Raw genomic sequence first — 13677 nt, 5'->3', positions numbered from 1 at the left:
TGCAGGTGAGGCATCGTTTTGCTGAAATATAAGGGCAGGATGGCTTTCTATGAAGGACAACAAAATGGGGTGTAGAATATCATCAGCATAACACTGTGCTGTAAGGGTGCTGTGGATGGCAACCAAAGGCCCCTGCTATGAAAAGAATTGGCACCCCAGACCATCATTCTGTGTTGCCTGGTCATATGGCATGTGACGTGTCAGTTTGGTATCACACCACTGTCTGGGGCATCTCCAAGCACGTCTCTGGCCTGTAATCTCATTGACTGGAATAGATTTGTCTTCAGTGATGAGTCCTGCTTCAGGTTGGTGACCAGTGAAGGTGTGTTTGGAAACGCCCCAGACGGCAGTGGGATACCACCCTGCCTGTTGCCCACCATATGGCTTGACAACTAGGATTTATGGGCTGGGTGCCTTGTCTCTTCATAGCAGGACCCCTTTCGTTGTCCTCTGCAGCACCCTTACAGCACAGTGTCATTTTAATCATATTCTACACCCTGTTTTGATACCCTTCATGGCTGGCCATCCCGGGCTCATATTTCAGCAAGATAATGCCTCCCACATATGGCGAGAATTTCTACTGCTTGTCTTCGAGCTTGCCAAACCCTGCCTTGACAAGCAAGGTCACCAGGTCTCTCCACTATTCAGAATGTTTGGAGGATTGTGGGCAGGGCCCTCCAACCAGCTCCAGATTTTGACAATCTAAGTTGCCAATTGGACAGAATTTGGCTGGATATCTCTCAAGAGGACATGCAACAACTCTGTTAATCAAGAACTGCTTGCATAAGGGCCAGATGTGGATCAACACGTTATTGACCTGCTCAGTTTGTGAAGCTGTTTCTCTTGAATAAATCATACAATTTTTCTGAAATTGTATTTGTTTGTCTGTAGATGTACATCACATTTACCAATTTGTCCCATTCTGATAATACCTTTGTGGTGTATTGTTTTTTTCTGCCTTGGAATGTATTATCAGTAATGAAGAACAGTAGGGAAGCTATGCATGGGAAAGTAGATGTGCTATGTACAGCTATTTATGTAAATGTGGTCCGCAACAATAAAAAACATAAAATTTGAGGCTGATGAAAGGGCACTCAACTTACTCTACTAATTATGTGGTACAACTTGACCATCAGGAAGGTTGCATTGATGGTCACATCCTTGTGGATTACAAACTTGTTTGTTAATGGAAAAAAGTGTGTGTGTGTGAGGAGGGGGGGGGGGGGGTTAAATTGTAGAGGCAGGCCAAGGCTCAAATACATTAAGTAGATTCATATGTAGTTTGTTTCCTCCATAGCATGGCAGTAGCATTACCACCGACCACGCAGGGGGGCCTAATTTCGATTCCTGGCAGGGGACAGGGTGTTGTGTGATTTTCATCATCACTGGCACTCGAGTCACCGAAGTGGCATCAACTAAGAAGACTTAAAATACGGCGACTGAATCCTGAAGGGGATATCTCGGCCAGTAAATGCCATATGATCATTTCATTTCACTATCCAGAGATGAGGAGGCTTTCACAGAATAAACTAGTAAAGGAGGTTGCATCTAACTGGTCTTTGGACATACTAGAACTACTAAACATAAGAAAAAAAGGGTAGATAAAGCCATGAGAGTGACAGTATAATGCTACAGTATAGCTTCTTGATTTTCGTTGGAGACAAATATATGATTGTTTGATGCAGTGTCTTGCTCTCTTAGCAGGAGACTGCAATATAAAATGGGTATTTCTTATATCAGTTGGTATTTGGATAAAATCTGCTAATTACACCCTACATTTCAGAATTAATATGCCTTCCAGTTATAAACGATAACACTGTTTTTATTGTGCATAAATACAAGGGATATTTTCCTGGTAGTGATACACAGTTTCCACTTTTAACAATCTTCCTCTGTTGGAATGTTCTCCTTTGCCTAAAATCTGACTTTTTTTTAATAGCGTCTAAATTAGAATATTATGCTTTACAGAATGTTTAGGGTAACAAAGCATGAATATGTTACAGAAGTGTCATGAGGTTGAGGTCTGGTGAGATTCTCTGATTTTGAGAGTTGTGATTAGTGTGTCATGTATTGAAAGGACTAGCACAGTCATTGGCTTAAGTGGAGGTACATACCATTATCACATTTGTAAGGAACAAATATTAAAGGAGAGCAGTCCATGTTCTGTCACTTCCAAGGGACATTTTTGTACCGACTGGTTTTTTGTTTTATGCATTAACATTTAAATATTTTCACATTGCAAGTATATTGTGGAAACAGTAGCAAGGCACAGCCATCCTAATGTAGGATGAGGGACAGATTAAAGTTTTAATGTTACATGTTGCAGCAAGTTTTGTTTCTGTAAACGGTTAGTTGTATTCCCAACAGTTCTTTTCCTGTATGTATCAGAATGATGGTTACAGAGAACTGATTTGGGAAATGGTCAGAAACAAATAGTAGATACACGCAACTCTCACTGATTGAGTTACAAAAGGAGAACATTCCAGACACCCGGTTGACATGATAAATTTGTAATATGAAAAAGCCTCAGAAGATAGGGAAAGTAAAAGTCATTCACAAATTGTAAGAAGTATTTTTACTGGACACAAAGGAAGAACCAACACGGATCAACTGCGGAGAAGCTGCAGGAGAAGTTTTCTTGGGTGTGTGATTGTTGTGTGAGAGTTATCAGAAATCTATTAATCACCCCAGCTTTTTTCTAGGTGGCTATTAAAATTCATCCATGGATCAAGATGTTTGCAAACAACCGTTTGCTGAAGTGTAGCAGCAGGATGGGCATGTACGTATCTTGGCAAGTTCAACATATGCCCAAGCTCAAGCAGTCTGAAATTGTTCAGTTTTCATTGTCTAGATTTTTTTCTGTAATGGAACATATCATTTTTTTTAAATGTAGGAAACGAGTCTTTTATGTATGTTTGCTGAGAAGGAATTAATCTCATTTTTACCATTCATTTGTTAGCTAAGTTTCCGAATTCATATGCCATGTAAAACTTTGCACCGCAATATTCAGTATGTTTTTAGTTTAGATTTTTTGTAACTACAGTGTAAAGATTTTGATTGCTGAACAGCTCCCTAATAACAACTGCAGAGGCTTATTTCTGCTTGTGTGTTCCTTGTTATGTTCTCATGTAATAATGAAGAGCATATCTGTTGCATTTTAGCTTCTGAAAGATCTTGCACTACTACCTCCTACATATTTAGGTACTTGGTAAAAAGTCAGTAATTTTACTTCAGTGTAGGTGTGATTCTCCCCCAGTCAAGATGTACACGCAAAGTTAAAAAATACATAAGCTCTTATTGACATATCCATATCACATGATAAACGCAAATTTGTAGAGAATTAGTGAGTTACAGACAAATAATGGAATTGGAAACAGGTTGTACTTTTCATTAATGAGCTTATGGAATATTTTATGAATTTATTCTTCTGGGACAAAGGAAATAGGTGTATTGGTTAAGGAAGGGAAGGAGGATAGTAGTAAGATGCACAAGAATGTGTATTAACATTTTGCTATCTGATGGGAGGAAGGAAGGAAGAAGGAAAGGAAAGGAAAGGAAAGGAAAGGAAAGAAATAAAAGGAAGGGAGGGCAAGAAAACATTAATTAAAAGATAATATGGAGATAAGAATAGGGTGAACAGAGCTGTAGGACAATAAGTGAATATAAATTGTACTGTGGAGGGATAAGTTTCCATTGTATTTTGAAAAAGTTGTTATTTTAAAGACTGTAATATTCAAATATTATAATAGTTCTTGCAGGACAGTTGTAAACATATGACACATGTTAAAATTGTCGTCATGACCTGGTTAGTGGCAAATTTTATTGAATTAATATCTGTGGCATAGCCGTTTTCTATCGGATTATTGTTGGCGTGGTACGTAACATGTATTATTAATGATTTCCAATGGTATTTGTTCTACTGTTCTCTCCTGAATCAGTTGTTGTGCAAAATGAAAGTCTAGTAGAATGGAAAATTCCATGACAATATATTTTCATATTGTAATACTACATGTGAGTAGCAACTCTGATTTTTTTGCCCCTCTTCTTTTTTGTACTATTCTTGTAACAGGCACTTGCAGCAATTATAATTGAAGCACCCTACTCTGGTATTAGAGTATGATACAGATATTTATCAGAGTGGACAGTTTTGTTTCAGTAGCATGTTGGATCTGCTCTTTGGTATGCAGGCTGTTGTGACTGAATTTTCACTGTGTCATTCAGAAGTGCAGCACTTTTTTTTGAAACTGTTTATTGTTTCTTCTTCTTAAAGCTTTTTAACGGTTGTTGTGCTGACGAATTTTTTTGCATCAGTCACATTGTTGTATCATAATGTCTTAATCAGAATTTTTCTACAAATTTTATTTTAAGCAAAAGTTTCAAAATATATGCTCTGTCTGAGTGTCCATATGGATGCTCAATAAGATTCACAAAGGAAAAACCTGTAATGTAACATCGTAAAAGTTCAAATACACTTTTTACTGCATTTTGCTTTTTTGTGGTTTCTGAATCTGCAAGTGACATTATAATGGAATGGAGCTAAAGAAATTTGGCTCGCAGTTAGCTTCCAGTTATGTTAAGGAATGTTTTGAACATGAAATGAAACTATTTCAGGATTTCTCTTCAAAATGACATATGTATAATATCTGTGCAGTGTTTGGTTCTTCTTCTCTGCCTCGTGATGGCTGGGTGTTGTGTGCTGTCCTTAGGTTAGTTAGGTTTAAGTAGTTCTAAGTTCTAGGGGACTTATGACCACAGCAGTTGAGTCCCATAGTGCTCAGAGCCATTTTTTTGTTTGGTTCTTGTGCAATAAATAATTGAAAGTGTTTCCGGATTTTATGTACACCCTGTATATAAATTCCATTTGCAGGTTTTCTTATGTCGTATGCATTGCTTTCTTCTGCTTCAGCACATATATAGTCATATTGTCAGGGTAACCTTTAATTTCAATTGCGAATTGTCAGAAGTGAGCCACTCATAAGTGGCAGCAAACAATAGGTACCAGAAATGGTAAAAATGAGGCTTATTTTCTGCTACAAACTGTTCCATTCTGGAAAGGAATTGTACCTCATAAAATTTTCAGTTACTCCTGCAAATTTGATTTGAATAGCTGTTTAAGCTGTAAGTCTTGTTAGAAAATATTAAGCATTTGTGGCTGTAATAATGACCAGCTTAAACATTGTGAAGAAAATATGGTATATGTAAATTGATAATTTAGCTGTGTTTAAAGTAATTTTGAACAATTTGAAAATCGAACTGGATATTTCGGACTGGGGTGGAGGAGGAGGAGGGGGGGGGGGGGGTTTGCAGAAGAGCAGTGAGTGTATATGTTCTTTTTGTTTTTTTGGATTACAAGATTATACAATGGACTAATACAAACACAGGTTATGGAGAATGTTCTTCTGGGGAAGGGGGGGGGGGGGGGGTAGGAAGTTTGAAATGAGATAAGAAAGAATAGTAGATGCAGTTGCGGCAGAGTTTCGTTGGAAAGAGAGTTCAGTCCATGCCATCCACTAATTTTAAGAATGCAAGTTGCAGAATATGTAGGTATTGTCCCATATGCTTAATTGTAATAGCTTAAATAAGCTCTGCCCTTATATGCATTTTTAAGTAACAGAAGATGGCAGTTTTGTTTGATTATCCGTATCTCACATTATCATTGCATTGAAATCAAGATGGAATGCAACTGTGGCTTTTTCATAATTCTGTTGTGGAGCTTTTTATATATTTAGCAAACCACTTATAATTTTCATTGCATGCACTTCTCTCATGTCTAACATGTTGATATTATTCATGAATGACATTGTTGCTGGTTAATTGCATATTAAAATTCGTTTCAGATCCAACGACCATTTGACATGTTGAAATCCTCATTTGTTTTGTAGGTCTGGGATAGAACGCTCAGTCTTCCATTATCATACGTATTTCAGTAACACTCTGAACACAGTTGCTTTCATATTTGGATTTATTGTATCAGCATCTTGCATCTTTTGAAAATGAACATTTCACAATACAAATTTAGTTGTAACACTGCTGAAATAATATCAGGCATTGACTTGGCTTGGGCAAATGTTCCAGTGGTGGCTTTCACAAATGATTTTGTTTGTGAGTTAGTTCTAACATTCTTGTTGTGTGTCTATTCCCGTCATGGTGACATGTTCAGAGTCTTGTAGATATTCTGTTTATATCCATCTATATTTGTTGTGCTAGCTGCCACTGTTTTTCAAAACATATTCAGCAGTTAAAAGTCATTAAGTAGTTTCATTATAATACATTCAAAGTAATAGCAAATTATAAAAAAATAGATTTAATCTAGTTTAGGTCTAAGGTGGTGTAAGCTGTGCCTGTGCTAATACTGTTCTGTTGTGGTTCCAGGTGGGAAGACACCTGATCTTGGCTCTCGAACATATACGGAGATCATGAAAGAACAGTTACTGCGTGGTGAGGAGACTGAGGTTTGTAAAATCTTATTCATTTCTAATGGCTTGTGGTCTGATAGTCACCCGTTGTCATGTCTCGATGGTTCCATGAAATAATTTCAGAATTGAAATAAGTTTGGCAATGTTAAACCACATTGATGCAGCTTTGATTAAATTTCCTCAGTAAGTCATGCTGGCAACTGTGATTATTATGTGTATCAGGTATTGTTAAATGGTTTTGCTTGAAAGTAAATCCTAGCCAGAAGCTTCACTTTCAGGAAGAATATCCAAAACGTACGCGATACTAATCAAAATACAGATAATCAAAATAGTAAAGATAACCACTGATCATATAGTTGAATGATGGACAAGCACATAAACAAGACTAAACATATTGCATTCTCATCAGCATGTCCTGGGAAACAGTATTGTCACTCTGCCTTAGCCTGTGTAAGATTGTGGTAGTTTTTGAGTACTGTACCACTTATTCATCAGTTAAAAATCATTAAATATTAGGTTGATGCGTAAGTTCATACCATTTTTGTTTTTCATGTTGATATTATGGTTGATATGGGTTAATTTATTGATTGTCATTTTTTATTTGTAGTTCACTGGTGCTATTTGAGTTTACATAATGTGATTTTGTCATTTGGAGATACTGAGTGAATTTGTGAACCCTGTAAAATGGATTGCCAATTGGAGAAATCGGAAAATTTTCTCTGTTTGAGTTAGATAGAGGAGTGACAGCAGCTGAAGCAGCCAGAAACATTTGCACCATCTATGCAGATAGTGTCTCTGGACCGAACATGGCAAGAAAATGGTTGTCTCATTTTGAGGAGAATCGTTTTGACATTAGTGATTCTCCATGTTCAGTAAGACCTTTGGGTTTGATGGAGATCATTTACATCCACGCATTAATCCACATCATTGTGTACTTGAGACCCGGCAGATGTGATGAACTGTTCAACCATCGTGCAACATTTGCATGCAGTGGACGAGGTACAAAAAGTGAATGTACGGGCACCGCATGCTTTAAGCCAGTACCACAATACCTCTACAGGCTCGTGAACGACACTGATCATTTCTACATTAATGGTAACAGGAAATGGTGTCTTCATGCTAACATAAGGAAAAGAAAGGAGTGGTTGAGCCCAGACAAAGCAGAAACTCCCTGCACAAAGACATGCGTGCATCCACAAAAGGTAATGTTATGCACCTGGTGGAACAGCAACATCGTGGTGCACTACAAACTGCTGTCCTGTCATGTAATCATCACTGCTGACATTTATTGGCAACAACTGAGATGTCTTGTAGACCAAGTCCAAGAAAAATGACCAGGAAGACAGCGTAAAGTGATGCTACTCCGTGATAACACCCACCAGCATTCTGCTAGGCTCACAACAAACACTACGGGATTTGGATTGGGAAGTCATTCTGCCCCCGCCTTATCTGATTATGTGCCCTCAGATTTTACCCTTTATGGGCTCTATCGAACAACTTCAAGGAACTTCCTTTCTGGATGAAAATGCACTCTGCACATGGCTCGATGAGTTTTTAGACCTCAAAACCTCATGATTTCTACAGTCGCGGAATCAAAAAGTTACCCCAGCGTACGCAGACTTGTAAATAGTGAAGGAGAATATATTATTGATGATGAAAGTCTGTTACGTGTGTCAGTTGTGTTTATTAAATTTATAGAATAATGCTATGAACTTGTGCACCAAATTAATAGTTTCATAATAATACATTCGAAAAAACAGTAAGTTATAAACAATAGATTTAATCTGATGGTTTCCTCAATGGGCATGCTGACATCCGTTAGTATCCTGGTATCAGCTGTTCGTTAAATGGTTGTGCTCGAGTTTTCATCGTAGCTCAGAAACTTAACTTTTTGGAAGAACTAGTGCTGAGCAACAGTTGGCAACTGGCAGACTCCTGTCCAGATATGGGCTGAAGAAAATTGAAAACTGGACCACCAAAAAAATATTTTCTAACTTTAATTTCTCCTCAAATTTTAATTCAAGAGACAATTCTCTTACTTTGTGCATGCCATCAAATCCCTTCGCACTGTTAAAATCACAACTGAACTGCAAGTGCAAGAACCTTTTATAATGGACTCTTGAATCTGTCCTCTGCTAACATTATGCCTTATGTTCTGCAGCATTGCAGACAGTCTGACAGTTAGTCATATTTTGACTAAGGATTGGTGCAGGGACCCCGACATTAAAATAAGGTAAAAAAATAAACAAATTTAATTCTAGTGTGTGGCTGTGCACACACATTTGAGTGTCTTGATTTGATGCTCTCAGAGATTAGGGTTATGTTTCTTTATTTTTTACTTTATTTTAGCATCAGCAGTGCTGAAATTTTACAGAGAAAGCTGCTCTGCTCTCCACCAGTTGTTTTCGAACCTTAGTTGACAAAGTTGTTCGTTGGTACATGGGTGGTAGCAGGACGGCTGCCAGGAGGGGTGGAGGTGGGCTGGCATTTGTTGTCATGTTCGCATGCGAAGTGAGTGTTTGCTTATTTTTGTTGTTTATTGCCATGTGGTAATATTGTTTTGTGCATCAATCAATGTGTGTCTTAAATTGTGTAAAACTGACGGTGAAAATATAAATTGCACTAACATCAGTTTTTGTGTTATTTTTTGACATTGATGAAGGCGAAGTATTTAAAGATGAATTCCTAGTACTATTGCCATTGAAAGGCAAGACTCGTGGAGAAGATTTTGATGAACTCATGGCAAAATCAGACAGTAGTTATGATGGAATGGTTTCCCTTTTAACTTGCAGGGCTCTTATGATGATGGGCAAAGAAAAAGGCTCGGTAAAGAGTATCAAGGATAAGACTGCTGGGTTCAGGCAGTTTAAGGAGTTTGTCAGACTGTGTGTCAACATATTCTGACTGACTGCAGCACAACAGTGTTAGCTAGCTAAGTGAAGACAAAGTAATAGCACGATCCTGGCGAATAAAACAAGTAATATCATTCTTGGAGAACTTGGGTACACAGGAAGGAAGGGAATACATGGAAATACTAACAGATGCCTGCAGTATACTAGCTGTGGCTTTGTTGAAAGACATTCTGAAAATTTAAACTTGCTTGACATTGAATTATAAGAAAATTTGAAGTGAATATGTGGTTCAATGCAAAGTGTGTCTGCTTTCCATCACAGGCTGGATATCTATTGAAAAGATATTTGAAATCAAGAATTTGTTTTTCAACAGTACTTGAATATAAAAAAAGAATTTGAAAATAGACACTGCAGTGTCTTTGTTTTATGGCAAATCTTGGCAAGGAATTTTCAGAAAGATTCCAAGACTTTACATAAACAGGGAAGTTCACAGTTCTTCAAATTCCTGTATGGAGTTTCTCCAGTGGCAGAATGGACTAATGTGGCTGCAAGTTGCCCAGTCTTCCAAAGTCTTCATTTCAAATGAAGATAATTGAATTCCAAGAATATATTTCCTCGTAAATGTACGAAACTAGATCCACTGAAGTATTTTGGGGTAAAAATCTTTCACAAAATTACTCATATGCAAAAATTGTCTGTTTACATGCCTATTTTGTTAGCTCCATGTACATGTGTGATTCAACTTTTTTAAACATAAATTGCTTGAGAAATAAAAATTGTGCAAGGTTAACAGACTCTCACCTTGAAGACACTCTTCGCATAAGTTGTTCCTTGCAAGAACTGGACTGTAAAAATTGGCTCAAGACCGCAAATGTAATTTCCACTATTAATTTCTAACCTGTCTAGCTCATATTATTTTTAAGAGTAAAAATTAAAAACTCATTTGTACCTATAATATGATTTTATATAAATAAACCACACCTTTTTGAAAAACGAAAATTTACCTACATTTGAATTTTTATTTTTTCTCTGGACCACGATAAAATTTTACAAAAGCATCCACAACTCACTAAACTTTACTTGTGTTGTTAGAGGTGATGGCTGAGGGCCTGGGAGGGAGTCAGTGGGGGAAAGGCAAGGGTCCAGGCAATAAGGATAGTATGTGGTGACCATTCATTCAGAGGGAGAGCTGAGTGGTCATAACCACATAATCTGCTTCCCATCAAAGTCTTATCCTATCACAGCATGTGTGTCCTAAAAATTTTTCGTAGTCACAAGATGATCCACAGATTTGTAGTGAGAATAAATTTTAATGTTTTCAGCTGCGTAAGAAACTTGTCGAGAAGTCAAAAGAGGGCACACTTAAAGCAGTGACAAATGGAGAGGTAGCAAAAGCAGCAGTGAAACGAAGAGGACGCTGGGACCAGACTGGAGGTGAGGAGGCTGTCCCTGTCAAGAAGAAGCCAACAGCTCCGGTCGTCGCCGCTAGTGCGCAGCAGCAGAGCTCAACCTGGGACAAGGAGGATGTAAGCCATTCACATTTTTATACCTGTTCTTGCTGGTAAATTTGTCTCCAGTGATCTTTTTATTAACAAGATGATATATCCTAGTCTTCCTCCCTGCAGCTGAAAATCACTAGTGCTCTTCTCTCGCACAGTAGGAATGTTTGTTGAAACATTATACTAGTTGAATATTTTTACCTCCTGCTATCTATTGACATTTCAACTTAAAAAAGAGGAGTGAATGTCTTCATACGTTGTTCCATATTGTAATTTATAATTAGTTCATAGTTCGGCACTTAATAATGCCATATATATTACACTGCAGCACAGTCTGCTGATAACATTAACTGTCAAAAGTGGTGTTACAGAAATAAATGCCCATGTTATGCATATGGATCGAGCAGAATCATCCCTCTAATTTATATTATATTTTCCAGCCTTGGGAAAACTGCCCTCTCTATCACTACCGTATTCCACTCTTCAATTGATAGTTAACAGATACCTTTTCAGAAACAACTTGGTTACTTCAACGTGACTTGCATGCTGTGTATGAAGCAAAATAGGTGAGCTGCTGTATTATCCTGCAGTGGCTATCCCCCTTTGTCAACGGTATCAAGAGCAAGCAAGAAATTCATACCATTCTAGCACAACATATTATTACAATTTTAAATTAGTTTGCAAATGTTACTTTCTTGGGTACTCGAGTGTTTGAAGAGGCTTCAAAATTTTGCACTAATTTTTGTATTGTTGAAATCAAACCTCTTGTCTCTGTGAAGTATTCGGAGTTAAAATGTAATCTGAGAGGCTGTTGAAGGTGACCTGAGCTAATTTAACTGTTGTTTAGATTTTATTGGTTAGGTATAAGTGTTGGGGGTGCTTCCACTATCCCAAGAACATTTGAAATAGCAACATGTCAGTGCTTGGTTTCCAGATCTCCATGCCAGTGTTTGGGTTCCAGATCTAATCTGTTTGGTGCAGACTTGTATAGTAAAGACTTTTGATTACAGTTGTGTCGTCCCTTCTAAGACAGAGGAGAGGCATTTCTAGAATGAAAGGGTGGTCACAGCTGAATACTGTAGTTTTTGAAAACAAGTACAGGTTGGAGAAGGAAGAGGAAAAAGGATAGATGTGAATGCTGGTACTAGTATGTCTTGGGAGAGAAAGTTCTTGGGACAGTATTTTGATATAAAAACATATACTACACATGCATGATTTTCTTTCCTCCAGAAGAATGATGAAGACACAGTATCACTGAAACATCTAAAAGCTGTCTGTTACAGAAAATCACTTCACCAACTCTTTCTGGCCTGTTTCTTCATGGTGAAACACAGCCATGAACAGCGGTGTTTACTGTCTATGAACAGCTTGACATTCTCTGGGTTGCTCTTCACTGACATCCTTACAGACATAATTCATTCCCATGTCACATAACCCTTATTGGGTTAGCTGAAGGTGGTGGTAGTAGGGCAGGATTTCCGTTATGGCACAGAAGATTTTATCATTCAACTCAAAGAGCTTAGTTGTTGGATTGGCTGTGTCTAGTGCAGTCTAGTCTTGTATATGTGTTAACCAATAAAAGTTCGTCATCTGAATTTGCTTTTGTCTCCAGCGTTTTTGATATGTGTTTCAGTATCAGATGAATTGTGGCTGTTGCAGTCATTCTGGAAAATAAAAAAAATTAAAATTCTTTTACACAGTCATCCTAGAGTTCTAATTGTTGCATACCACCACAAAAAGTTTGTTTTGTTTTCAGTACTCTTAGTGTGATCCTTTATAACACTGCATTAAAATTTTTAAACTGTTTTACTTCTTGTTATGTAACATTTTATTGATGTTATATCTTTTCCATAAGTGGGCAAATGAGTCTTGGAGTCCTCTCAGTGTTCTTTTTTGTCTTCACCTTTTCCTCAAGGAGAACATAAAAAACTAATTGGAGTAGAGAGTATTTCGTTCTATTGAGGGAAATTACGGTAACTTAAAGTTGTTCCAGCTGTGCCCCAAGTGATGTGAGCAGTCTCAACTTGCCTTCTGAGCAAGCTCAGGCACACGTTCACACCTCATTCTGTCACATGTGCACAGCCTTTGTCACTGATATTGTGATACATTTAAGTAACTTAAATATGACATTTCAGGGAAGGGATCTAGTTATTATTGACTTTTGTGACAAAGTTATGTGTAAATAGACAAATTGCATGTACTTGAAAGGCAGACTGTTACAGTGTATGTACTTCCTACCTGACCCCCCCCCCCCTCCCACGGATTATCTTCCAGTTAAAGAAGTCAAGAATGGTGAGCTGTTTCCAAAATCCTCATAGCTCTATGAAGGTGCTTTGTTAACAACTACTGGTTTCATGACAGCAGAAACACATCTTCAGGCTTATCTGCCAAGAATACAAACACTGTGTGGAAGTTTTTGAAACAGTAGAAATTCAGACTGTAGATAGTGTTGCATTCAACAAAAAAAAAACAGGTACTCACAATGGCTATATGTTCATAATGTAAATGGACAGTTATGGAGTCCCAGCATTCGGGAAGTTATCCACATTAAGAGTCGAACCACATTGGCGGACTGTCGTAATAAAATTGAGTACACCAGAAAGATGCTTGTCAAAATGTACAAAGCATAACTGCTGAATGAGAGAGGCAGAGAAGAAAAAGTGAGGAAAAACAAATAGTGAGTGAGACACTAATGTGCACAGGGATAAAACATGTAAGAAATAACTAACATCTAGGGAAATTGCTATAAGTACACAGAAAGTGTAATCCAAAAAATAGTACTCTAGAATGGGACTGAAATATTGAGAATGGAAATAAACGGGAAATAGCTTACAAGAGAACATACCGTAGGGTATATTACAGGATTTGATAAGACACCAGCTGTATAGAACTGAAGTAAGTAAAACATAA

The 13677-nt window shown here is 37.6% G+C and overlaps 1 protein-coding gene across 1 annotated transcript in view; it reads left to right on the top strand.

Annotated features, from left to right (window-relative positions):
• LOC124605101 (splicing factor 3B subunit 1) overlaps positions 1-13677 on the top strand; it is a 64442-nt gene that overhangs the window by 20634 nt on the left and 30131 nt on the right. Inside the window, exons 5-6 of the mRNA XM_047136550.1 lie at positions 6373-6452; positions 10591-10794. Of these exons, the coding sequence (XP_046992506.1) occupies positions 6373-6452; positions 10591-10794 (284 nt within the window). The remainder of the gene's footprint in view (positions 1-6372; positions 6453-10590; positions 10795-13677) is intronic.

The sequence above is a fragment of the Schistocerca americana genome, chromosome 3 (genome assembly GCF_021461395.2).
Source record: "Schistocerca americana isolate TAMUIC-IGC-003095 chromosome 3, iqSchAmer2.1, whole genome shotgun sequence".
Lineage (NCBI taxonomy): Eukaryota > Metazoa > Arthropoda > Insecta > Orthoptera > Acrididae > Schistocerca > Schistocerca americana.
This window is presented reverse-complemented; position numbering and strand designations above follow the sequence as displayed.